The sequence below is a fragment of the Silurus meridionalis genome, chromosome 12, assembly GCF_014805685.1.
Source record: "Silurus meridionalis isolate SWU-2019-XX chromosome 12, ASM1480568v1, whole genome shotgun sequence".
In the NCBI taxonomy this organism is placed as follows: domain Eukaryota; kingdom Metazoa; phylum Chordata; class Actinopteri; order Siluriformes; family Siluridae; genus Silurus; species Silurus meridionalis.
Genome location: NC_060895.1, coordinates 2,008,507 through 2,031,598, shown reverse-complemented (window position 1 = coordinate 2,031,598; position 23,092 = coordinate 2,008,507). Strand labels below are relative to the sequence as shown.

At 45.2% G+C, this 23,092-nt stretch overlaps 2 protein-coding genes and 1 long non-coding RNA gene across 5 annotated transcripts in view; all 3 read left to right on the top strand.

The window, feature by feature from the left end:
* Positions 1-5,338, top strand: part of LOC124394436 (centrosomal protein of 164 kDa-like) — a 34,611-nt gene extending 29,273 nt beyond the window's left edge. Inside the window, exon 29 of the transcript XR_006927493.1 lies at positions 5,265-5,338. The gene's annotated coding sequence lies outside the window, so the exon portion shown is untranslated. The remainder of the gene's footprint in view (positions 1-5,264) is intronic.
* Positions 1-23,059, top strand: part of sik3 (SIK family kinase 3) — a 25,899-nt gene extending 2,840 nt beyond the window's left edge. Inside the window, exons 2-26 of one of the 3 annotated variants that reach the window (XM_046862645.1) lie at positions 4,337-4,453; positions 4,625-4,688; positions 5,311-5,472; positions 5,725-5,849; positions 6,008-6,131; positions 7,786-7,904; positions 8,484-8,594; positions 8,796-8,933; positions 9,384-9,455; positions 9,570-9,679; positions 10,422-10,575; positions 10,695-10,847; positions 11,270-11,343; positions 13,097-13,222; positions 15,251-15,380; positions 15,607-15,726; positions 15,859-15,917; positions 16,003-16,112; positions 16,211-16,499; positions 17,754-18,195; positions 18,428-18,650; positions 18,783-18,883; positions 19,251-19,377; positions 20,849-20,987; positions 21,102-23,059. In XM_046862645.1, the coding sequence (XP_046718601.1) occupies positions 4,337-4,453; positions 4,625-4,688; positions 5,311-5,472; positions 5,725-5,849; positions 6,008-6,131; positions 7,786-7,904; positions 8,484-8,594; positions 8,796-8,933; positions 9,384-9,455; positions 9,570-9,679; positions 10,422-10,575; positions 10,695-10,847; positions 11,270-11,343; positions 13,097-13,222; positions 15,251-15,380; positions 15,607-15,726; positions 15,859-15,917; positions 16,003-16,112; positions 16,211-16,499; positions 17,754-18,195; positions 18,428-18,650; positions 18,783-18,883; positions 19,251-19,377; positions 20,849-20,970 (3,372 nt within the window). In that variant the 3' untranslated portion in view covers positions 20,971-20,987; positions 21,102-23,059. The remainder of the gene's footprint in view (positions 1-4,336; positions 4,454-4,624; positions 4,689-5,310; positions 5,473-5,724; positions 5,850-6,007; positions 6,132-7,785; positions 7,905-8,483; positions 8,595-8,795; positions 8,934-9,383; positions 9,456-9,569; positions 9,680-10,421; positions 10,576-10,694; positions 10,848-11,269; positions 11,344-13,096; positions 13,223-15,250; positions 15,381-15,606; positions 15,727-15,858; positions 15,918-16,002; positions 16,113-16,210; positions 16,500-17,753; positions 18,196-18,427; positions 18,651-18,782; positions 18,884-19,250; positions 19,378-20,848; positions 20,988-21,101) is intronic. The other 2 variants (XM_046862644.1, XM_046862646.1) reach the window with 2 other exon arrangements.
* On the top strand, positions 16,506-17,507 carry LOC124394442. The gene is made up of 2 exons (XR_006927494.1): positions 16,506-16,687; positions 16,785-17,507. It is a non-coding gene; the product is annotated as an uncharacterized LOC124394442 (long non-coding RNA).
* Positions 23,060-23,092: the final 33 nt, after the last annotated feature.

Below are 23,092 nucleotides of genomic sequence, written 5' to 3'. Positions count from 1 at the left end.
CAATTGCTTTGTTTACCGTAACGAAAACAGAAGCTACAGTAGATTACTGAGAGCCACACCAATGGAGTGTCTGGAAAAGGAACGCTTGACCTGATTCACCTGCAACTGTGTCTCCTGGGGGTGCGTTTTATTTAACTTTGTTGTTGTTGGACATTAAGAGAAATTTCTGCTCTCTTGGTTTTATCTTAAAACGAGTCTCTGAGAGGAAATTAAAGTGAATATACTGTTGATTATTACGCTTAGATCATCAGTTTTACTTCACACGCTATTGTCCAGGTTCTGCTCTTCGTTCGGTCTCGCCCAGGTTCTGCTCTTCGTTCGGTCTCGCCCAGGTTCTGCTCTTCGTTCGGTCTCGCCCAGGTTCTGCTCTTCGTTGGTCTCGCCCAGGTTCTGCTCTTCGCTCGGTCTCGCCCAGGTTCTGCTCTTGTTTGGTCTCTGGTCTTGCCCAGGTTCTGCTCTTGTTTGGTCTCTGGTCTTGCCCAGGTTCTGCTCTTTGTTTGGTCTCTGGTCTTGCCCAGGTTCTGCTCTTTGTTTGGTATTCGGTCTCGCCCAGGTTTTGCTCTTCGTTTGGTCTCGCCCTGGTTCTGCTCTTTGTTTGGTGTTTGGTGTTTGGTCTCGCCCTGGTTCTGCTCTTTGTTTGGTGTTTGGTCTCGCCCTGGTTCTGCTCTTCGTTTGGTCTCTGGTCTTGCCCAGGTTCTGCTCTTTGTTTGGTGTTTGGTCTCGCCCTGGTTCTGCTCTTCGTTTGGTCTCTGGTCTCGCCCTGGTTCTGCTCTTTGTTTGGTCTCTGGTCTTGCCCAGGTTCTGCTCTTTGTTTGGTATTCGGTCTCGCCCAGGTTCTGCTCTTCGTTTGGTCTCACCCTGGTTCTGCTCTTTGTTTGGTGTTTGGTCTTGCCCTGGTTCTGCTCTTTGTTTGGTCTCCGGTCTCGCCCAGGTTCTGCTCTTCGTTTGGTCTCTGGTCTCGCCCAGGTTCTGCTCTTTATTTGGTTTTAGCAAATGAATAACACGACATGCTGAGATATAAAACGTGTGATCGTACTCTGTCTTTACACATCAGGCTTCCTGAACGTCACGTGTAACATTAGGAGCGATTTGTCGTCGCAGGACCGTCGTAAGAGAATGGTCTCCTCTGTTTGACTCCAGCGCGAGTGTAAAGACGTCTGACCAGCGCGCATGTGTGTGTATAAAAACACGATCTTGGCGTGTCTCTGTGCTCGCTGAAGTGAGCTACTTACAGACACACAAACACCCTACAGTTTCTCTTTATGTTCTCGGACACGTTTTCACGTGTAATTCGATCGTCAGTCGCAAAGCCGTCGGCGTGAACGAGTCGCAGTGTAGGAAAAGTCGTCTGCGTAGTCGATTCGGAGCGATACCACGTGTGCCGTTTGTGTGTGTGTGTGTGTGTGTGTGTGTGTGTGTGTGTGCTTTATTAGCGTTTAAAGACGAGGCTCAGGCTGTGTGCAGGCGATACTGCAGCGCCGCAGGGCTTCAGCTCCGGAGCACCGAGTTCATTCACTTTCACCTATAATGTGCGTTCTGTATTCTTTAGGTTGCGTAACAGAGCGTCTCCCACACACACACACACACACACACACACACACAGAGCTTTGCTGCATCTGAACAGATTCCTGGGATTTCCGCTCGAGCATTGCGGAAACCGATGGCACAAAAAATCCTTGCTGTGGGGTTTTTCCTTTCAACATTTTACACGTGTGCACACACACGCACGCACACGTTACATGCTTCTCTAACACCAGACTCTTAAACACTCATTACTTCCAAAGTCCTCACTAATAACACCTCAGTAACACGTTTGCGTAACAGCGCGCGGTTTTCCGTCACGCCCGCACGGCCCGGTCTGGTTCCCCGCGGGAGCAGACGCAGACGTCATGCGCTCGGTCAGACGTCTAATCTCCCCAAATCCACTCACGGTTCCTCTTATCCGTGCGCCGGACTCTGTGACGAGCCGTAGAGGTCATGAAGACCACGGGCCGTGTTCAGACGCGTTTCATTTTCCACATCTGTTACTTTGCATTTCAGTTTTAAACACACACACACATTATATATATATATATATATATATATATATATATATATATATATATATATATATATATATATATATATATATATATAAATAATGATTTGATCTCCTGCTGATTTTGAGCAGAGCAGATTATATATCTGAACAAGTGTCCCAATACTTTTGACCTTGTCTTTCACAGCCAAATGTGCTGCTTCAAACTTTTCCCACACGATTGGCCATGTTTGATTTCCATAGCAATGGAAAAATGAATTAGAAGTTCTACCACGTGTTGTGTTTGAGGGGAAGCACCACAAACTGAGGGGATTGAATCAGTCTGATGATGTGTATCGTTTGTGTCAGAAATATTGGACCCTGGACGTTTTTTTGTGACGGCCTGTTTCCCTTTTAAGCACAAGGTGCCAATACTTCTGAATTTGATTGTCTGGCAGCAGTGTGTTTTTAGAAAACTGAAAACCTGATGTATGGAAAACTGCTTATTGGAAACATGGGATTAACAGGGTACAGCACACACACACACACACGCACAAAGTAGCACCTGTTACAGCGTTCACATCGGTTTCTTTTCGTCACCTGTCGGGTCTGCATTCGCAACTCGGACTTTTCACACGTGTGAATAACACTGGAAACTGGGTATGTCATCACGGACTCCACACACACACACACACACACACACACACACACACTCGTACAGGCTGAGAGGCACAGTGTGTGCTCTGTTAGGGGTGTGATTTGATGGGATCAATTGTTGCATAATGTTGCACTTTTTCCCCCCTTAAGCATCCTGGACGCTGTGTGTGTGTGTGTGTGTGTGTGAGAGTGAGTCATGGATACACTACTAATTACTAAGTCCTCGCCCCCTTACTCTCGCTCATCATGCATTTCCATCGGCTGCTGTTCTTCTGAACATTCTGACAAGACGTCATCAGACACGCTGTTCCATTGAATATGGAACACACACACACACACACACACACACACACTCGTTTATTCGACCAGTCTGTTATCGCACATTTTCTAGATCCACACGCCAAATTGTACAGCACAGACAAGAACATCTATGACGGTCCTGGGGAAGCCCTGTGTGTGTGTGTGTGTGTGTGTGTGTGTGTGTGTGTGTGTCGCCCACGTGCACCATCAGGGGTGTACGACTGCTAGCATGTCCAGATGGTACTAGCCTGTGTGTGCTGCATCTGTGTGATCTTATAAAAGCTCTGCGGCGTTGCCACTAATAATAATAATAACAATAGCTGCAATCAGCGATTAATGGGGTCCAGCACTTTTTGGTCCATGAAGGTACCCTAGGTACCAACCAGAAGGTTCTGGGATCATGTTTCTAGTTGCCAGTGATGCGATTGGAATTCTTCGATGGAATAAAGTGACGGTTTTACTGGACTCAAAGAAATCGCACCACATTTCATTCATGTGACTTTCCACTACCCCGTGTCCACCTACTGAACATCGGGTGTCCCAATACTTTTGGCACGCACGAGAGATCGAATTTAAGGAAACAGAAAATTGTGCTGCACACGGCCTCATAAAATAAATGTCGTTCAACTATTTTACAATCTTGCTGAATCAGGATTAAATTACGGATTTAAGCACAAAATAATCAAACGTACTCAGTGATCCGGTGTTGATATTTATATCCCATAATCTCTGAATGATCTCTCAGCACATTCCTCTCAAACAAATCTATTTTCCTTGCACAGTTTCCATGACGACGCTTTGGCGTGACCGATAGTTTAAGATCGGAAACGGGAAAATTGCGGAAAACTGCGTCGCGCTTAGATCTTACAGTTTCCGATTCCTGGAATCTGACATTCTTTCGGTTTCTTTTACTCAATCACACACGCACACACACACACACACACACACCTCACACACCTATCATACATTCCATCTGTACCGTGTGCCATTCTGGTGTGTTTGTGTCCAGATGTTGGTCCCAGAAGCTACGTGATGATATCAGTTCCTCCGGTGGGCGCGTGAGAACACGCGGAGATGCTGGCGCGTGCTAATAATAAACACTGGTGGTACTCGTGGTCACTGAGGAACGTTCTTAGCGTGATGTTCCGTCCTGGAATTCAGAACCAAAAATCTTGGTGTCAGCAGTGTTGACAAGTCAGGAGCTGCTTGCAGGCGGTGGCAAGTCTGCTGATCCTCCAGATTCCCAGCGTTAGGAATTGTTTAGATTTTTTTATTTATTTTTCTTTAGATTTCTTGATTTTGTTTCTAAGAGAAGTTGGACGTCAGTGTAATCTTATCTCTTGTTCTTTCGCTCTGCCTCAGGTGGCGATTAAAATCGTGGACAAGACGCAGCTGGATGACGACAACCTGAAGAAGATCTTCAGGGAGGTGCAGATCATGAAGATGCTGCGACACCCGCACATCATTCGCCTCTACCAGGTCCCGCCCCCTTTTTTTCTAATCTCTTGTGCCACTGGTCCATCACAGCTGTCAGTCATTTTCCAGCTGTATCTCGTAGATTTACGGGAAAAACAGAATGCATAGAAAATACATACAAATCCAGTGTGAACGAGATGAAACTCGCGTGTGTTTTGTGCTTCTCCAATCCAGGTAATGGAGACCGAGAGGATGATTTATTTAGTAACAGAGTACGCCAGTGGTGGAGAGATATTCGGTGAGTGTTCCAGTTTCAGACAGAACGTGTAGATCGTGCACCTCCTGCTTGTACGAGGTGGGATCAAAAAGTTTCGAGAAAAAGTACTGTATTTATCTACGTTCACACACTTTCACCTTCAAAATAGTCCCCTTGCACAGCGAAACAGCGCCCCCTGCGTGCCACTTCTGGAACGTGTCCTGGAAGTCGTCTTTTCGAAGCGGAGCTCCACAACGGTGTGAAAACAGCGAGCTTTGAGCTTCATCTCCAGGAAGAGGGCGAAGTCTGCAGGAGCCGAATCCAGGGGCGAGAAACTCTTAACGTATGAGGAGCTCGGTGACGGGGTGCACACGTGCTCAGAATAGCAGACGTGATCAGTTGCACAGCTCCTGAAGTACACATGACTATGTCGTTTGGTGCACTGACTTATGATGGTCGGTGCTCCCTGTGACTGTGCAGCCTCGTACTACCAAAACTAGACTTGAAACTTTTTGATACCACCTCGTATGTTTCGTACGGTACAGAAGTGGTTTTGGGACGCAGCCAGAGGTCCGTGGATGATAAACGCCAGTCTGCATGAGCTCCGTGGCATTAAAGGTGTGTGTGTGTGTGTGTGTGTGTGTGTGTGTGTGTGTGTGATTAGATCACCTGGTGGCTCACGGGCGCATGGCGGAAAAAGACGCACGGCGAAAGTTTAAACAGATTGTGGCGGCCGTCCACTTCTGTCACTGCAGAAACATCGTCCACAGAGACCTGAAGGCTGAAAACCTGCTGCTGGATCACAACCTCAACATCAAAATCGCAGGTCAGAGGGACACGAGGAGTAGATACTCAAAGCACTTTTGTACATCGCTCTGGACAAGGGCGTCTACTAAATGCTGTAAATGAGGGGGGGGGTGTGGGTGATGACATGGGGACGGCGTGGAAACTACAGATTACATTCAAGTGCAGAACATGGGGTGGAGGGAGGGATTGGAAAAGAGAGGAAGATAATGATGGCCCTTAAGATGAATGAGAAGTATTAAATACACAACTTTCTTTCTTTCTCTCTCTGTAGACTTTGGCTTCAGTAATCTGTTCTCTCGGGGACAGTTGTTGAAGACGTGGTGTGGAAGTCCACCATATGCAGCTCCAGAGCTGTTTGAGGGCAAAGAATATGACGGTCCCAAAGTGGATATCTGGGTAACACACACACACACACACACACACACACACACACACACACACACACCATGCAGACAGTTTCCAGTATTTTGCTTGGTCACCTAACTGACCCGTGTGTGTGTGTGTGTGTGTGTGTGTGTGTGTGTGTGTGTGTGTGTGTGTGTGTGTGTGTGCAGAGCCTGGGTGTGGTGCTGTACGTACTCGTGTGTGGTGCTCTCCCGTTCGACGGCAGCACCCTGCAGAACCTGCGAGCCCGTGTTCTCAGCGGCAAGTTCCGTATCCCGTTCTTCATGTCCACAGGTACACATGATCCTTTCACAGTCTTTCAGGCCAGACGCTCACCTTCTTAGCAAACGACCAACACGTCTGAGGAGAACGTTTCCATCCTCAACAGTTTCCTGCCTTTACGCTCTCCGTATAAACGTCTCCTCAAGGTCCAGGCAGTTTAATTTCATTTCCGAGGTCATGCTACCTTTACGTCGTCCTGAAACACATCCGCTTCATGCTAGCTGTTTTAAAATGGGCATTTCTGTCATAAGGAGACTTTACCTCAGATATTTGTCAATTTTAGCCAGCTAGCATGGAGCTAAACACAACATAACGGTAGAGTGACAGGAAAATGATACAAAACTCTCAGGAATGTTCACTTCTTCAGTATTAACAAAATGTCCACGTTATTTTTGTCTTTAAATGATCCGCGTCCACACTTCCGTTTTCAAACGTTTCTCAAAAGTTGCTCATCCACGCTGAAATGTCTGAAACGCTCACGTCCCTCCTCTGCCCAGTCACACAACGCTTTAACCCTCCTCGTCACATGTCCAAACCATCTCAATCTCACCTCCCTCACCTTGTCTCCAGAACCTCCATGTGCTGTCCCTCTAATAAACTCATTTCTAATCCTGTCCATCGTCGTCTCTCCCACAAACATCTCAACATCTTCAGTTCTGCTACCTCCAGCTCCACCTCTTGTCTTTTACTCAATGCCACTGTCTCTAATCCATACAACATCTCAGGTCTCACCACAGTCCTATAAACTTTCCCTTTCACTCTCACAGATACTCTTCTATCACTAATCACTCCTGCTATCACTCTTCTCCACCCACTCCACCCTGCCTGCACTCTTTTCTTCACTTCTCTAACACACTCTCACTCCCTCACTTTTGCAACTTCTTCTGTCCTCCTCTATACTTCTCCATCACGTCTGTGGTGATCTTCCTCTACATAAAACCATACTGTTGCTCACAGATGGTCACCTCTTCTCTCAGCCTGGCTTCCACTACTCTTTCCCATAACTTCATGGTGTGACTGATCAACTTAATTCCCCTGTAGTTTCTGCAGGTCTGCACACCTCCACCTACTGCTTTATCATCTCCTCATCATCCAACCGTCTCTCTCTATCATTTGTCCTCATTCATCAGCTGCTCAAAATACTCCATTTCACCCTCTCATCACAGTCTCCTCACTAGTCAACACATCTCTATCTCCATCCTTTACTGCTCAAACTGTGCAGCACACCTTCTCAGCTCGTTCCCTCTGCCTGGCCAATCCTCTCCTTCTCCTCCTTCAGCCAACAGTAGCCCCATTTCCACCGCTACCCTGTTGACTAACAGTACCTGTGGCGGGCATCGACTGTTCCGCTATGAATTTCCGGTTTGTGACCTGCATGTTGCTCCTCCTTTATCAGCACTAGGAGTGCACTGACTTGTGCAACCATATGGCTGAGTTTTTCACAGTCCACACTGAAAACAGGTTTTACAAATTTATCCACTTTAGAGATTGTTTTCAAAAAGCTCTGTTTTCATTGACTGAGAACGGCGTCTCAGTGAGGATGGAAAGATCTTTCAAAACAAAACGTACTTGTGTGGACATGGCCTTAGTCCTACTATTTCCTCTGAAATTGTGTGTGTGTGTGTGTGTGTGTGTGTGTGTGTGTGTGTGTGTGTGTGTGATCCAGACTGCGAGTATCTAATAAGGCATATGTTAGTATTGGAGCCGAGCCGTAGACTCACCATGGAGCAGATCTGCAAGAACAAGTGGATGAGACAGGGAGACCCAGATCCTGATTTTGACAGGGTGAGACACACACACACACACACACACACACACACACACACTAGGTTTAAAAGACAGTTTGACATCTTGCACAGAGAATTTTGTGCATTAAGGGACACAAGTTACGAACTAAAGTTCAAATTCTACACACAATATAAGGCCAAAAGTTTGTGGACACATGAGCACAAGAGATGTTCCACTAGATTTTAGGGTATGCTTGTGGAGATTTAACCACTAGGGGTGTTAGTGAGATCAGGTTTGGTGAATAGTGTTTTGGATCTCTGTAGCAGAGGATCTTGAACTCCAACCAATGTAAAGAAGATCTTCATGGAGCTGACATTGTCATGCTGGAACAAGTTTGGGTGTTTTACGTCTCCTCAAAGGGAAAATGTCCTGCATCCAGAGACGTCCTGTACAATACCAGCTTATTTTAGGTTACTGTTTGTGGAAGAACCACATGGCTGCAAGAATCTGGTGTCCCAATACTTTTGTGCAGATAGTGTTTGTATGTATGTGAAATTCTGTGTGTGTGTGTGTGTGTGTGTGTGTGTGTGTGTGTGTGTGTGTGTGTGTGTGTGTGTGTGTGTGTGTGTGTGTGTGTTGATAGCCGAGTGTGAGCAGGTGAAGACTGAAAGAGAGACTGAGCTGATTAACGAGCAGGTTCTCATGGCCATGTCTGACATGGGACTGGACAGAGAGCGCACTTTACAGGTAAACACACACACACACACTTGGGTTCTAAGAATGGTTATGGAGCTGAACACTTACCGTGTTTTCTTCAGCCGGTTCTGGAATTTCTTTATTAAGTTATTAACTTTATTATCCATCAACATTAACTTATATTTAAAGTTAAATGAAATTTTAATCGTAATGTAACACATTTACGTCTCTCTTTAAACCCCAATCGTTTAGTCATTGCACACGGACGCATACGATCACTACAGCGCCATCTACAGCCTGCTGTTGGACAGACTCAAGAGGCACAAAACGTTGCGCGTGGCTCCACCCTCCACCCCTCGCCCCATCAGCTACCCCCTCAACGCTGTGCAGGTGCGCTCCACGGTGCGGCATCGGGCCTAATGGATTGTTTCAAGAGCCAGTCTCATGAATATTCATCTCGACAGGGCCGCCTTCATACATATGCAGATCTCTCCCTGGTGATGAATATTCATGCCGCCCTCAAAGCGGCTTTTGATCTCCGCTTTTTCGAGCTGCAGCTCGGGAAGCGCAGCAGAATTAAAATATACTTTTATTATTAGTAAACGAATAACTCTGGTCCTGAAGAGCACATTTTTACCATCGATCCTAAATCTAACAGTAATCAACCTCCATAAGGCCCAACACATAAGATGTTTATAAAGTAGCTAACTAGCATTTCATAATGAATACTTTACACTTCAGTCCAAATATAGAGTCTTACATTCTTTATGTTGGGAGAATTTAAGATAATTTCAGTCTACTGCGTCTTTTATTGACATTTTCTTCCCTCCTCCTCCTTAGGATCAAGCTAATGCCATTAGCATGACTGTTCCTCACGTCCAGCTTATAAATCCAGAGAACCAGATTGTGGAGGTGAGTGTTGCTGCTTGCAAAACCTCCTCCACCCTGCTGTTTACTTCAACCCGCTAACATGTTTATCCGTGTGTGTGTGTGTGTGTGTGTGTGTGTGTGTGTGTTCGCCCACAGCCTGACGGGACAATGGCGTTGGACAGTGATGAAGGGGAGGAGCCGAGTCCAGAGGCGATGGCTCGCTATCTGTCTATGAGACGCCACACTGTCGGCGTGCCGGACCCCAGGTGATGACTGGAAATGCGTTTTCGAAAAAAGTTTTCAGTCTCGATGTGGACAGAGGATTGAAACAGAGAAGAAATAGCGTATTCAAGCGAAAAACGTATTAGTGTGGACACGGTCTAAACCGGATCATACCGGATCTGCACAGCTGTAATTGGTTGTCACGTGAGGCAGCGGTTGCCGTGACAGTAGAATAGAAGAATAGAATAGCCTTTATTTGTCACATATACATTACAGCACAGTGAAATTTTGTTCTTCGCATATCCCAGCTTGCTTAGAAGCTGGGGTCAGAGCGCAGGGTCAGCCATGCGCCGGCGCCCCTGGAGCGTAGAGGGTTAAGGGCCTTGCTCAAGGACCCAAGAGTGGCAGTTTTTTGGCGATACCGGGGCTTGAACCCCCGACCTTCCGATCAGTAACCCAGCGCCTTAACCGCTGGAGCTACCACTCCCCCACGCACTGCGATCGTGGGAGTAAACACATGGAAAACGTTAGAGATTCTGACTCCTGACATACAGCAGAGATTTGTAACGTAACGCACGTAGAGATTTATTACAATTATTTCAGATGTTAAATATGATCTTGAGTCTGGAAAAGTGTGCAATTTGAAATGGAATTTGATTAGAATTCACCTGCGACGTGATCTGCATATCTACATAGAGAATAAATGCATAAATAAATAAGTGCATGAATAAATTAAAGGACTCATAGTAATAGTAATAATAGTGACTGTGTGTTTGTGTGTTTTAGGACTGACATGATGCAGGAGGAGCTGAAGTTACCACCAGGGTTTGTGCGTGCCCCTCCTCAGGCGCCGTTCCCCCAAATGCCCCCAACAATCATGCACACGCCTACTTTCATGCCCACCCAGAGCCTGCAGCCCACACAGCATCTCGAGTACAAGGTTGTGTGTGTGTGTGTGTGTGTGTGTGTGTGTGTGTGTGGTTGCAATTTCTTTTAAACATTCTTGATGCCTATAAATGGATTATTTTCGTGTGTGTGTGTGTGTGTGTGTGTGTGTAGGAGCAGTCCCTGCTTCAGCCCCCGACTCTGCAGCTGTTGAACGGGATGGGTCCGCTGGGTCGCAGGGCTTCAGACGGAGGAGCGAACATCCAGCTTCACGCACAGCAGATGCTCAAGAGACCACGGGGCCAGTCACCGCTCGTCACCAGCCCTGTGAGTGTGTGTGTGTGTGTGTGTGTGTGTGTGTGTGTGTGTGTGTATTGCCTCACAAATACAGCACAAACCTCTTAATCCACTGCCATGTCATTTCGAATGTAATTACATTTTTATTTTTAGTTCAATAGTAAAATTAATGTGGAATCCAAATTTCGAGTCGGGCTCATAAATATTCATGAGGGCAGAGACATCAAAAGGGGTGCACCTGCTCAGGAATAAGTGCATGCCAGGGTTTTGTACAGGTGCTTCATTTGTCTGGGAGAAATAGAGATTTTTGAGGGTGGTGTAAGATTTCTTTAATAGTTATTTACTAAAGCGATTTTAAAAACAAATGTACACGAGGAAGCCAAAGTTTGATGTAAAGTGTCGTGTTGGTACGTTACCACAGCAACGCGGGTTTTATTTACGTTTTTCTTCAGCATCCGATTCCAGCCGTCGCTCCGGTGGATGAGGAGGGGTCAGACGGAGAGCCCGACCCAGAGGCAGTGCAGAGGTGAGCTGTGTGTGTGTGTGTGTGTGTGTGTGTGTGTGTGTGTGTGTGTGTGTGTGTGTGTGTGTGTGTGTGTGTGTGTAAAATGATGCGCTGTTGCTCCAAAATTGTGGCTGCAAATCTGCTTGTCGGGACACGATTCCCTAGAGTCAAATCTATTCATTTAATTAACATAAAAAACTTTTCGCTTTACACGTAAAACTTTTTGACCGAAGGAATGGCAACAATTTAAAAAAGTTATGTTTGAATTTACATTTTATACTGATTTTAATGATATTATTTATTTATTAGCATTTTTTTTATTAGTAATTTTTTTATTTTATCTTTGGGTTTATGTAAGGTTAATTATATTATAAAATTCTTATAAAAGATTCTAATAAAATTTATATTAAATATTTTATATATTTTTTTAATTCAGTAAAAAGTTTTTAATTTTATGCACATGAATATTTTTGTATAATTTTTTTTTAGCAGTTTTTTTTTTATTTTTAATAATGATGAAACTGTGTTGAATCGTGTCCCTGAGCTCTGTAGGACATGTCTGGATTTGTAGGGCTTCAGCGTAAACGCTTCACTCACCCAGAATTCCTTTCATTCAGCTGCTTTAGAAGATTCAGGAACCCGAGTGACACACGGCACTACTTTTCACAACGCTCCCTTTGGAGTATTTGTCGTGTATGTTAGCCATGTCGATATTCCTGCATTCTCTTTCTCCTCCATGGAAATCGATTCACACTGTATTGACAAAAGTATTGGGACACCTGACTTCTAGCCGTTTGTGGTTCTTCCTCAAAGTGCTGGAGAATGTTGGACACATTTCTATAGAAAGTCTACACTTGAATTAGGAGACCCAAACCTGTCTCCAGCAGTGACTATGCTCCTGTGCACAAAGCCAGCTCCATGAAGATCTGCTTTCCATGGTTTGGAATGGGAGATCATGATTAGCCTGCACATACCAATCTTGTGCTCGGGTGTCCACAAACTTTTGTCCACATAGTGTACGAGAAGAAAGATGGAGGAGGAAATGTACACATTTATAGAGCTTCCAGGAAATAGACAATATAATCGGATAATATCGGATTGTAGCTGCAATCAGATTTTCATACATGAACTGAAAGTGGTGAAGTGTGGACAGTGTGTGTGTGTGTGTGTGTGTGTGTGTGTGTGTGTGTGTGTGGGAGAGTTGTAGTGTTTTGGAACTGTGTGTGCGCCCTTGTGGCTTACAGCGCTTCTCTGCTGCTTTTGTGTGTGTGTGTGTGTGTGTGTGTGTGTGTGTGTGTGTGTGTGTGTGTGTGTGTGTGTGTGTGTGTGTGAGAGCTGCTCGCTGTGCTGGGTGTCGTCGGGTGCAGGGTGTGTACTAAAGGCTGCAGCACTGCTTTCTGCAATTGGGGGCGCCATTCCCTTTCCTATTCTTTTCCCCCCTTTTTTTCATTCTCTCTCTCTTTCTCTCGCTTGTCTCTAATTCGCTCTAATTCCTATTGAGTTCTAGCTTGTTGTAAAATCTGATTTTCGAAATTCGAAATTCTCCTAAAAAAACCCTCTGTTGCTAAAAACCCAATCAAACAACAGAACCGGCTTTGCTTCTGACCCAAGCTTTGCATAATATCAGCGACAGTAAGCGTCCGAAAAACAAAAAACCGCTAAGGACACGTCCTGTCTTCCAATCGGACCTGCCGAAGAGGCGGCCAATCAGAGAGCTGATTCGTGCTGCTTCCTGTCTTTGCCCCGCCCCCTCCCCTTCACTCCCACGGCGCAGGTACTTGGCGAACAGCTCCAAGCGACACACAACGCACAACGCAGCGAGCTCGAGCTACACCTCCACTGAGCTCTCAAACGACATTCAGAGAGCACGCACAAGGGGCTGGATCCCCGAGCACTCACGGTGAGAGAACACACACTCTCACTCTCACAGACACACACACACACACACACACACACACACACACACGCCATCCAAGCAGCACAGACTCACAGTAGGAGTGTGTTAGGGCTTTGAACCGAGAGCGTGAGTAAAATGCATGTCTTCTGGTTCGACCTTTGCCTGAACTCCAGCTCCAGTCTCACACACTCACACTGACACACACACACACTGTGAGTGTGTGACTCAGACTGGACATGGAAGACCCGAGTGCTGCATGAACTGCATGATGTTATTGTTACGACTTCATGTCCTCATTATGACTTATTCCTGTGTGAGTAATAGTGTGTGTATACTGAGTGATTACGGATAATAAATGAAGCAGATTGGGGTAACAAACCAAACATTCTTTGGTAACAACACAATCTGGGGTAATGGATCGAGCAGGGTGGAGTAACCAATCCAGTCCAGCGCAGCCAATCAGATCATTTAGGGTAACTGATCAGCAAGCAGTTTGGGGTCTCTGGAGTAACGGATCACACAGTCTCTGCTAGCTGATTAAACACTTTAGCATTCGGGGTAAATGAGTTCTGAGCTGGCAAACGTTTAGAGCAGTCTGGGTATCTGATCAAACTGTCAAACAAGAGGTCTGGGGTAATCGATCAAACTTTCTGGAGTAACTGATCAAACAAGAGGTCTGGTATATATCACCAAACAGTCAGGAGTGACTGATCAAGCAAACGTACTCAGGGTACTCGATCGAACGGTCTGAAGTAACTGATTGAGCAGTCCGGGGGTGACTTCTAAGCAGTCAGTCTGGGGTGACTGATCGAGCGGTCGGGCCGCGGTAGCTGATTGTTCCTCTAGTTCATGTGGACCTTATCAACAAACTGAAGGCACACTCATTATAGTTAATATAGTCCTTTGTAGAAAAGATGGAATTGACCATTTCAGAGTAACATTTTAGGCAGTTCATTGTATCGTTATGCAGTTTAATTCATGGTACCATCAAACTGTTCAAGGCAACTAATTAAGCAGTTTGGGATCATTAATCAAGTCATCTTACTAACTGATTGAGCAATTTATAGAAACTATTCATCTGTTTTTTTTTTTTTTAAGTAAGTAATCAAGGCAAAACATTTGAAATACGTATTCAATGTAAATACAATAGTGTGGACATGTTCTCCCGTTAAATACTGGTCCGTGGTCCTCCGGGACAGAAGCAGCTCTAGAGGAATTATTTTGCTGGTGTAATTAATTATCCCTGCACATAAATTATAAACGAGACGTCACCTGGTTCGGTCCTGCGCGTCTCTGTTGAGCCTCGGGTGAATAATTAATTGTGTAGGATGAGTGTGTAGCCACTCGACACTGCAGTAAGTAATCAGTTCATTTTAGAGTGGAAACTATTTGATTGGATTCATGTGGAATAATCAGACACCTGCTGAGTGGGAATTCGTAGGATCCAACACTCACCGTTTGTGGACACCAACACAATTTTATTTTAGCAGTATGCAAATAAGCGGAGAACAGGAAGTGTAGACGGGTAGATGGATGGACAGGGGTGTTGTCATGCTGGTGCAGGTTTGGATCTCCTAGTTCAAGTGAAGGGAACATCTCGTACTACCGCATCAGCATCGTAGGAACAGTTTGCAGAAGCACATATGGCTGGTCCCAGTACTTCTGTCCTTATTTGCTCTGGTCACTAGTTTGGATCATTAGATGTGATCTATGGTAGGTTATTAAATTCAGGTATTTGGCTGAACCGTTTTAGACCAGAACTAATCAGTCTGGATGAAGTCTAAGATGTCGTGAACAATCGAGCTGACTGGTAAAGAAGCAAGGGTAAAGCTGAGATCAGTATAATTTATATAAGATGATTAATCTGATAGATTTGGTGTAGGAGAACTGTTTTCAGTCACCTCGAGGTTGCTCATTGGACGGTTCGCTCCAGTTGCTAAACTCAGTCAGTGTCTGAATTAAAAAATAATTTTCTAAAATGTGAATTAGCTGCAACTTAGTTACTGAAATGTGTGTGTTTGTGTTTTAAAGGTCATCCTATAAAGACTGTAACACACTGCACTTACCAATGGAGCGCTTTTCTCCTGTGCGGCGCTTCTCCGACGGAGCGGCGACCATCCAGGCTTTTAAAGCCCAGCTAGAGATTAAACAGCTCAAGCAGGTACTCCAGATCTTTCGCTATGGCAAGTTCGTCCTGATTGGCTGTACCTCCTGTCAGTCACCATTTAGCTGGACTTATTTCAAACAGTATGATGTTTCATAGCGTGTGTGTGTGTGTGTGTTTGTGTTATCGCCAATTCTAACATCCATAATCTGTGATATGTGGTGACTTCTAGAGCTCTTCAACTTCTTGTGTGTGTGTGTGTGTGTGTGTGTGTGTGTGTTAGGAGTGTGAGCAGCTGCAGAAGATGTATGCTGCACCACAGGATGAGAAGCTACTGGAGCACACACAGCAACAGCACGTCCTCTACCAGCAAGAACAACAGATCCTACACCAGCAAATTCAGGTACACACACACACACACACACACACACACACACACACACACACACACACACTCTGCACTATCTGAATATGTCTCTGTTAACGTGTAAAGTCTATTGTATATTATAAACGCATAAATGTTTTTTTCCTGCAGGCCCTTTCTTTGGGACATGGAGAAAACCAGCCCAGTCATCTTACCCACCAGCTACAAAGGTGCACACACACACACAATCACCTTGTCCTAAAGTGGAACTTAGGACCATGTTTACACTGATTCATGTGTCGGTCTTTTTCTCAGGTTGCGTATTCAACCCTCCAGCCCGCCACCTACACATCCCAGCAACCACCTCTTTAGCCCAGCCAATCAGAGCCCACCACCGGGAAGCCAAGGGATGATGCCGGCACATGGTACCATCTTTATCGATTATTACCGTTCTGACAAATGAGGTAATGTTGATATAATAAAAGTTGCTCCTTCTTGTCCCTTTTTTTTGCCCTGACTTCAGGTGGGCCTTTCCAGCACACCCCTGATTTGTACCAATCCTCCGGCAGCAGTCCGCCTTCTTCTGCTCTACCATGCATGGCCATGGCCAGTCAGCCACCGCCGCCCCAGCCTTCCGGCCCCTCCCACCCCGCCCACCCCGCCCACGTGGCATTAGCTCAGCAGCAGCCGGTGACCATCCAGGTGCAGGAGGTGGAGCTCGGCGTCGGAGCGCAGCGCCAGAGTTTCCTAGCGACGCCGTGTCACCGAGTTCTGGGGAAGCAACTGAGCGCAGACAACGCCGAAACCCACAGGTGCTAAAGCGGACGTCTGCGCTCGGGCTTGGAATTCCAGTCCAGTCCATTTCTTTTTCTCATCCGCTTCTTCGATTCTCATCGAATCTTTTCAGTTTATTCCTTCAGACGTATTACTGACTTATGTATCACAACACTACGGAGGCGTGTCCTGAGAGTCACATAGAATAAAGATTAACATGGCAGAGGTAGAGCTGCAGAACCCATCTGGGTTTTTTTTTTTTGCACTAAAAAAGGTCTGTTTGTGTATTTTATTCTGCTTTATTAGCATTTTTCCTTCCTAAGGTTCTTCCTTGGTGGCATTTTAATAATCACTTACACCTTTTTTCGGATCCTGAGGATGTTCTGTATCAGAGGTACAGTTGTTGTTAACGTTGCAGATAGAATTTCATGTAGTAGAACCGTGGTGTGCACATGCTGAACTGTGATTGGCTGTGTCCCAAAATGGTAAAGCACTCTGATAATCGGGTTTCTGGGGGGGAAAAAAAACACAGAATATACCGAATTCACCTTAGATGTAGAGCTTATAGAAGTTGTATTGGATTCAGCTGCAGATGCATTTGTCCACTTAGTAGGGTTGCGGAATTCTGGGAATTTCCAAGACTTTCCATGGGAATTAACAGGAATATATGGGATTTAATTTACAAAATTGCAGGTTAGCCTTTATTAGGGAATTTAATTGTAGGAAATGTTTTTTAAAACAACCAGATTGAATGTAATTCCAGTAAAATTTTACCTGGACGTTCATCCATCACATGCACGCAGCACACTTAGAGCAGGGCTACTGAGGCCACGCCCCCTACGTGCACTGTGCATCCCTCCATCACATAGCATGCGTCATTTCTTCAATCCTGCACACAAAATGATGTCCAAAAAACGTCCATCTTGTTGATTATTCACGTAAATTACATAAATCTGTCTTTTTGTTTCGCCATGTGTAAGCCGCAACAAAATTATACTAACAATTAAATCAGTCAGAAATGTTTGTTTGCGTGCATGCTAACTTATGGCCAAATACATTTTTTTCATTTGTTTGTATATGTAACAATTTACATAAATTCCTGGAATATTTCCTCAAAGTTCCCACAGGAAGTTTCTGGAAATTTACCAAAAATGTTCTGCCTCTGCAACCCTACTGATTAGTCTAATCTGGCTCATTGCACACGCTGTTCACGTGTCCTTGTTCTTCATGACATCCAGAGTGTCTCTCGTGTGTATCGAATATTGATGGATGTCTCTTGCTTCCCGTCACAGCCGCAGCCTGGGCCGTTTCCACTGCTCGACGTCGGCGTACGAACACGCCCAGTTCAGCGCCCACATAGGCGCGAACGCCTACAACCCCTATGCCCAAGCGGCGTCCCTCAAAGTACCTGGCTTGGACGGTTACCCTTGTTACGGCAGTCCGTCGGCCCTGCAGCAGGCTCTGCTGTCTCCGACGCCTTTGGAGTACCGTGTGGCGCAACAGCAGCAGCAGCAGCAGCAGCAGCAGCAGCACCACCACGTCACGCCCGTACTGCAGGGCCTGCTCTCGCCGCGCCACTCGCTGACCGGCCACGCCGACCCACGTCTGACACCACATGACCTCGCTAACCTGCTCAAACGCTCACGGCCTGCTGGTCCCGCCATGCCCAATAACAACAACAACCCTCCGCCACTTCCACCTCCTGAATACACTGACAATCTGCTGCTCAACCAGGTAAGAGGCATCCTGTACGTCTTAGTGGGTAATTTTTTATATTAACAGTTACAAAAGTAAATACTGTATAATTTTATTAGATTTAAACCTACTATTCGATTGACTGCAATCTCTCAATATCTTCTTCCTCTAAAGCTCAAGTGTACAAGTTTTACATATTTTAAATAAATGATTAAATTGTTTACATATCTGCATATCTGCTAATGTGTACATTGTGTGTGTGTGTGCGCAGGACTATAGCGACAATCTGCTGATGCTGGAGTCGACCCCACCCACAGCACAGGCTCCGCCCCAAACACATTACCATCACCACCACCTGCTGCAGATTCGGACTCCTCCCTCAGAGTGCCAAGCTCCGCCTCTTGCTCACTCTGAAAGCATGGAGGAGGACGACGTCAATGCTGCCTACCACGACGGCCTGCTGGCCAAAGTCACCACGACGACAGCGCAGAGGGGTAAAGACACGCACGCAGTATATAACATTGCCTTAAAGGGTCATAATATAGTGAATATTATTGTGTAAGTACTTCTCTCTTTCTCCCCTCTCTCCTCTTTCTATCCCTCTCTCTCTCTCTCTCGGCCTGTAGTGGTGATGGAGGCTGATCCTCGTCCTGTTCAGGGAGATGCGTATCGGCCCCGGGCTTCGCTGCAGCGCCATCACACCATCCAGACTGCTGATGACGCTTACGTACGTCCTCTCAGTCCCTCGTCTCGCGCGAGTTTATGTCCTGGGAAAACTTTACACCGTCAAATTTTGAGATTCCTATTTTCCCGAACTGAAATGTTTTTATTTTGTCATTTAGCCGCTATAATTTAAAATCAGGACAACATTGTGTTTTCTCTTTGCACACTGAATAGATTGGGCTCACTTGCAGATTTTCAAAAACATGTGACATTCTGTATGAACCTTAATGAAACCTGCAGGAAACCCAGGCGAAGATCATACTGCAAAAATATTACACAATGTTCTTAAGTGTCTATTTAACACTAATTATACATTTCAGCACACACTGCTCTGTAACTGAGTGTTCAGGGTTTCTTTCTTTGTGCTTCAGGATCAGGCAGAAATGTCTGGAATGAGCCTATTGGCCGGGAAGGCGTTAAGCTCCGCCCGCATGTCTGACATCCTCAGCCAGACGTCTCTGGTCGGAAGTCAGCAGCTGCACCAGAGGGAGGAGTCAGGTATATTCACTCATCCACACAACTCACTCACCCTTTCATTCATTCACTCACTTATCCACACAACTCTCTCACCCTTTCATTCATTCACTCACTCATCCACACAACTCTCTCACCCTTTCATTCATTCACTCACTTATCCACACAACTCTCTCACCCTTTCATTCATTCACTCACTCATCCACACAACTCTCTCACCCTTTCATTCATTCACTCACTCATCCACACAACTCTCTCACCCTTTCATTCATTCACTCACTCATCCACACAACTCACTCACCCTTTCATTCATTCACTCACTTATCCACACAACTCTCTCACCCTTTCATTCATTCACTCACTTATCCACACAACTCACTCACCCTTTCATTCATTCACTCACTCATCCACACTCTCTCACCCTTTCATTCATTCACTCACTCATCCACAACTCTCTCACCCTTTCATTCATTCATTCACTCATCCACACAACTCTCTCACCCTTTCATTCATTCATTCACTCATCCACACTCTCTCACCCTTTCATTCATTCATTCACTCATCCACACAACTCTCACCCTTTCATTCATTCATTCACTCATCCACACAACTCACTCACCCTTTCATTCATTCATTCACTCATCCACACAACTCATTCATTCACTCATCCACACAACTCTCTCACCATTTCATTCATTCATTCACTCATCCACACAACTCTCTCACCCTTTCATTCATTCATTCACTCATCCACAACTCTCTCACCCTTTCATTCATTCATTCACTCATCCACACAACTCTCACCCTTTCATTCATTCATTCACTCATCCACACAACTCATTCATTCATTCACTCATCCACACAACTCTCTCACCCTTTCATTCATTCATTCACTCATCCACACAACTCTCTCACCCTTTCATTCATTCATTCACTCATCCACACAACTCACTCACCCTTTCATTCATTCACTCACTCATCCACACAACTCTCACCCTTTCATTCATTCACTCACTCATCCACACAACTCTCTCACCCTTTCATTCATTCACTCACTCATCCACACAACTCATTCATTCATTTACTCATCCACACAACTCTCTCACCCTTTCATTCATTCATTCACTCATCCACACAACTCACTCACCTTTCATTCATTCACTTATCCACACAACTCTCTCACCCTTTCATTCATTCACTCACTCATCCACACAACTCATTCATTCACTCACTTATCCACACAACTCTCTCACCCTTTCATTCATTCATCCACACAACTCTCTCACCCTTTCATTCATTCATTCACTCATCCACACAACTCACTCACCCTTTCATTCACTCACTCACTTATCCACACAACTCTCTCACCCTTTCATTCACTCACTTGCTCACCTTCACTCATTCACATACTCATCAATTTTCACTCACACTGATTTGCAAAGTAGTAAAAACTGTGTGTGTGTGGGTGTGTGTGTGTGTGTGTGCGCATGCACAGTGTGTAATGTGGAGGACGAGCTGCACTCAGCTGCGTGTTATCCCTCCTCCTGCACCAGCGACATGCTGCTCACCTACAAACCCCAAGACCTTCAGTACAGCATGGAGCAGGCCGGCGTCTAACACTCCGGTAATCTGACGTGTGTGTGATTGGATTCTAATCATCTTTAGAAACATGTTTGAATACACTTAATATAAAAATCCATGACTCTCTCTCTCTCTCTCTCTCTCTCTCTCTCTCTCTCTCTCTCTAGGTGTGTGTGCAGTGTGTATAAAGCTCCATATCCGTCTCCTGTGTTCAGCTGCGTCATGCCAAACCTCCGTGTGTGTTTGCGTCTGTGTGTGTATGTTCGCGCATGTGTGTGCGTGCGTGCGTGCATGTGCGCACCCTCCAAGAAGAAGATCCCTCATCGTCCTGCTCTTCCCACCGATTGGACGAACCGGGTAACTCCTTCTGACTCCGCCCCCAAATGTTCATCTGCTCCTTCTGACTCCGCCCCTTCTGTTCTCGTCTACGTCACCACAGCGAGGCATCTGCACACAGTCTTATGTAGACACATCTGTATAAATATAAACACATTCTTACACACGCACACAGATCACACGCAAAGCCACAAACCCAAAGTATTTCACAAAAGCCTGTCCTTTCGGTTTTTGTTTTTATTTGTATTATTTTTATTATTATTGTTATTATTTGGAAGCGGGGGTAGCGTCCGCGATCCCTAACCTCCCCCCATCCGCAGCGCTACAATGGATCATTCCGGAGCAGCTCTGATAGCAGCCCAGCGCGGAGCAGTCTACTCTGATACGCTGGGGGAGAGGCGGACAGGCTCAGAGACCTTCGCTAGGACACAGGACGACCAGCTCTCATTCGTTTAGTCTCTTTCTCTCCATCATTTTTTTCTTTTCTTTTTTTTTTAATGGATTTTTATGGATAATGTTCACGTATGAATTATGATCATTATTATTAATTATTATTGTTATTGTTTTCTGTAAAAGAAGTTTTATGGTTATAATATTATAATGACTATTATTATTAATATTATTAAAAGAGAGGAAGAAAATCGGTGTTGCAAACAACAACAAAAAAAAATTTATCCTGCACTTTCAGTAAAAAAAAAAGTCAGCTTTATTTTCTTAACTTTTTTTTTTCCTTCTTCTTTTTCACTCCCTCTCTAATTCCATTCATTCCACCTTTCTCTATCCGTCTCGTCCGAGCCTCCTGCCCCCTCCACACCTTCATCCCCGGGCCGGTGCGGTGCGGTGCGGCGCAGTTTCCTCTTGTACAGTGACGCCGTGTAAAGACCGCTTCGTTTCTGTAAGCTTTCAGTGTTTCAGTACGCGTGAATGTTTTTATATATTTCTTTATCCGTATTTTTTCCTGTTTTTCTTCCTCCCCCACAGAGAGATGCTCGTTTATCCCACAGCTCGAGGAGTGTCGTTATTTTTATTTTGGGCTGCTTTTTATTTTATTTGTTTGCGCCGCACTGTCATGCCAACACATCACCTCACTTTTATATGTCTGTCTCTCTCACACACACACACACACACACACACACATATCGAGATTTGCATCCAACACTCCAGACGCTTGAATTTAACGCTCAGCGCTTATTCCAATCGTCAAGCGAAGTATTTCAAGTGCACTAGGCTTGAAGTGCACACTGCGTCTTGAGCTTCCCAGCAGCTTTTCACGCGCACTAGGTCTAAACGGGGAGGAGGTTGAGATTTGGAACACAACCGTAACGCTTCACTTTCGCGAGCTTGGAACGTGATTGGCCGAGAATTCAGCACTCGGCTAATAACAGGAGGAAAAGTGCACAAGACCTGGTGTTCAGACTTCAGAGATTTGGGAAGCGACCGTTTGCAAATGGACTGAACGTTGTGTGTGTGTGTGTGTGTGTGTGGTGGTGTTTTGCACCACGTGCCTTGTGTCCACGCCCCAGGTGCATGCTGGGTCATCGTTGATGAAGGCAGCGTTCTTGTGCTCTTCTATTTCTTTCTCTCTCTCTCTCTCTCTCTCTCTCTCTCTCTCTCCAAGTCATTTAATTTTATTCATTCTTATTTCCTAGTTTTATTTTTTGTTGTTGTCGTTTTTGTTTTTCAGTACAAAAAATACTAAAGTGCAACAACAAATGGTTAAAAAAAGAATTCCAAACAAACCGAGAGAATAATAAATATATATAAATAAAGAAATAATTCAAAAACCTTACATATGAGTGGTCTGTATTTCTGTGTGTGTGTG